Consider the following 3530-nt stretch of genomic DNA (forward strand, 5'->3'; position numbering starts at 1 on the left):
TCTCTTGGAAGAGCCCTGCTTCTCACATGGACAACTGTATGTTGGCTGCTCAAGAGTGGGCAGCAACAAAAAACCTATTTGTATATGCTCCACAAGGGAAAACAAGGAACATAGTTTACAATGAGGTGTTATAATCACAACAGCAAGAAAGTATGTACATGATCACCTTCTTTTACGAAACTTCATTGATTTTCATATATTTATATTGATATACATATATATACGTGTGTTTGGGTGCGTGTGTGTATATACATCTCTATATATAAAGATGATGCGTAGTCTAGACGGCGTTTTTAGATTTCATTATTCTCTTTAACCCGGGCAACGCCGGGTATTTCTGCTAGTATATATATATATACATATATGTGCGTGTGTATGTATGTATATGTGTGTGTGTGTGTGTGTGTATGTATATATATATATATAATCTTCCTATGTCAAAACAGAAGGGAGAGTCCATCATATATATAATGGTAGTAAAGGAATGGGTTAAAGGAACACATCCCCATGATATATTTCATTGTTGTTTTGATGTTGCAGTTTAACCCCAGGCCAGCTATGATCAAGCAGACCTATGATCAAAGGCATTCCAGTTATGACCAACCAATTATTTTTTCTATGAGTTGGTAATCCAGGACCATATAATCCAACAAGTTTTTTTTTTAAATGTAAGGGTGTGATTTGAGGGAGATTTGGCTGCTATTTTCAGCAGACTCTTCTATTAGTTTAAGCTCCTTGATGGTTGCCTTTGTGTTGGAGGTGGTGGTGGTGGTATTAGTAGTGTTCAGTGTAGTGGAGATTGTAATGGTGGTGGTGGTGTTGGTTGCGATGGTGGTGGCAGTGCTGCACTGTACATAAACTTGTGCCAAGTTTTGCTGTGGTGACCCAAAATCTCGGTACAAAACAAGACAAATTTCTTGTCCCTTCTATTGTGTTGGAAGCAAAACATACTATCTTAATTACTGTCTGGACATTTTCAAGTCGTTCAATAATAACAGACAGCTATACCACCATGATGTGTGAATGTATGTGTGTGTGAGTAAAGAATAATTTGTATACATACATGCACAAATATCAATGTGTGTGTGCATATATACACACACACATATACGTATGTATGTGAGTAAAAAATAATCTGTATACATACATGCACAGATACTATATTTCCACGCACATAGCCATGCACAAATATCTATGTGTGTGTGCACATATAGAGAGAGAGAGAAAGAGAGAGAGAGAGACACACACACACACACACCATCATCATCATCGTTATTGTTTCAATGTCAACTTTTTCATGTTTACAAGGCTCAGTTGAAATATGTTGAAGCAGAATTCTATGGCTGGATACCCTTCCTGTACCCAGCCTTCTTTCCAAGCAAGATAATATTTCTAGGGGAAATATTTCCCATGGCCAGACGTACATATTCTGTCTACATTTTATGTATGCTTATAAATAGTTACTGACATGGGGGGGAGGGTCAACATATGCCTATCTCTATACCCATACATATACAAAATTATCTAAATCTATGTATGTCTGTGAGTGGCTTTTATCCTTCAGACTTTATACCATATTTATTACAATTCTTTTTTGTTTTCTGAAATACAAATGCTTTCTCAATTAAAATTGCACTTTATTTTTGGAGCTCTTGGAAAAGGATGCATGGCATTCGATCAAAAACTACCTCAACAAATTCCATCCGAGTCATGCAAGTGGACATAAAAACGATGATCATGATGCACAATAACACCAGCAGACCACGCTTGCTTTATTGCTTTCTAACTTAAGCATTCAATGCCTGTATTTTGCTATCATGCAATGCAGCACTTCATACATAAGCATCACCAAATCAGTCCTTTGTTCACAGAGAGAGAGAGAGGAAGTCTTCATTTGCTGCCAGCAGAATTAATAGATTCCTGGACTTTTTTTCGATCCTTGTGATTATTCTGGCAACTACACTTTTGAAATATTCAAAACTACTGTTCATTCTTTTATTTCTTTCAGTCATTTGACTGTGGCCATGTTGGAGCACCGCCTTTAGTCGAGCAAATCGACCCCAGGACTTATTTTTTTGTAAGCCTAGTACTTATTCTATCGGTCTCTTTTGCTGAACCGCTAAGTGCCGCAGACGTAAACACACCAGCATCAGTTGTCAAGCAATGTTGAAGGGACAAACACAGACACAAACACAAACACAAACACACACATATATATACATATATACATATATATATATATATATACACGACAAGCTTACTTCAGTTTCCGTCTACCAAATCCACTCACAAGGCTTTGGTCGGCCCGAGGCTATGGTAGAAGACACTTGCCCAAGGTACCAGGCAGTGGGACTGAACCCAGAACCATGTGGTTGGTAAGCAAGCTACTTACCACACAGCCACTCCTGTGCCTATTGGTAAAAGAAACTATCAACTACTTCTAATATATAAATTTGTGTTGTGTCTATCTGGTCTCATTGGAAGTTAACTGAAAAGGTCTATAATGTGCAACTGCTGAGATGAGAGAGAAGTTAAAGAGAAAGATAAAGAAAGTGTGTGCTTTATTGGAAGAGGAAGTTAGAGAGTGGCAGAGAATATGTACGAGTGACAGAGAGTATGCATGAGGGGAAAAACGAGTGGGAAGTCAAGAGATTACATTTAACACACAAACACATTGATATTCACACTGATATCAATAGATTAGCTACAACACAAACTCTTATATATACACACACACACACACACAGACTGGACCGGGCGACGCGTTGTGCTCTTGAGCAAAACACTTCATTTCACGTTGCTCCAGTCCACTCAGTTGGCAAAAATGAGTAACACTGTGATGGACTGGCGTCCCGTCCAGCTGGGGAACACATACACCATTGAAACTGGCAAACCGGGCCCATGAGCCTGGCTAGGCTTTAAAAGGGTGCATTTATTTTTTTATATATATATATATATATATACAAACATATATATGTACATTAGATAAGTCGTTAATGCTGAAACAATGCAAAATGAAACACAAAACTCAAAACAGAACAACAGTGGAAGTTTTACCTGTATTTCTTTGATATTTTGGGTGAGGACCTCTTCATCTGGACACATGGAGAAATTAATGATGGAATAAAGCTATTAACATTACCCAGATATGTGGGATAAGGTAGTGACATTCATAGACTGCAGCTGTTATAGTAGTCAGTCTGCTTCAAGTACTTCTTTTCTGTTGTTTATTTACTGGTTTTAGCTTCTTGATTAGGATAACCTCCTTGATTTGAAGGTTGACTTCCTTGCATTCTGTGGCTCTAATGGATACAGTAAAGTCCTGAATCTGACACTTCAGCAAGTATTTAAGGACTGAAGTGTTATACATATATAAATATATACACAATGAAAAAGTCCTAAGAATAACAGTTAAGACCAAGGGAGCTTTATCTATAGCTGATTTATTTTGTTTTATCTTAAATACTAGAAACTTTTCTCCTCTTTATTACTAATAAAGAGGTCATATGTCACACACTTTTCTGTCCTTA

General features: G+C 37.4%; 1 protein-coding gene across 1 annotated transcript in view; it reads right to left on the bottom strand.

The window, feature by feature from the left end:
• Nucleotides 1–3530, bottom strand: part of LOC128248544 (chromodomain-helicase-DNA-binding protein 7-like) — a 14732-nt gene extending 11202 nt beyond the window's left edge. Inside the window, exon 1 of the mRNA XM_052969938.1 lies at nt 3058–3530. Within this exon, the coding sequence (XP_052825898.1) occupies nt 3058–3105 (48 nt within the window). The 5' untranslated portion in view covers nt 3106–3530. The remainder of the gene's footprint in view (nt 1–3057) is intronic.

This window comes from Octopus bimaculoides, chromosome 8 (genome assembly GCF_001194135.2).
Source record: "Octopus bimaculoides isolate UCB-OBI-ISO-001 chromosome 8, ASM119413v2, whole genome shotgun sequence".
NCBI classification, from domain to species: Eukaryota; Metazoa; Mollusca; class Cephalopoda; order Octopoda; family Octopodidae; genus Octopus; species Octopus bimaculoides.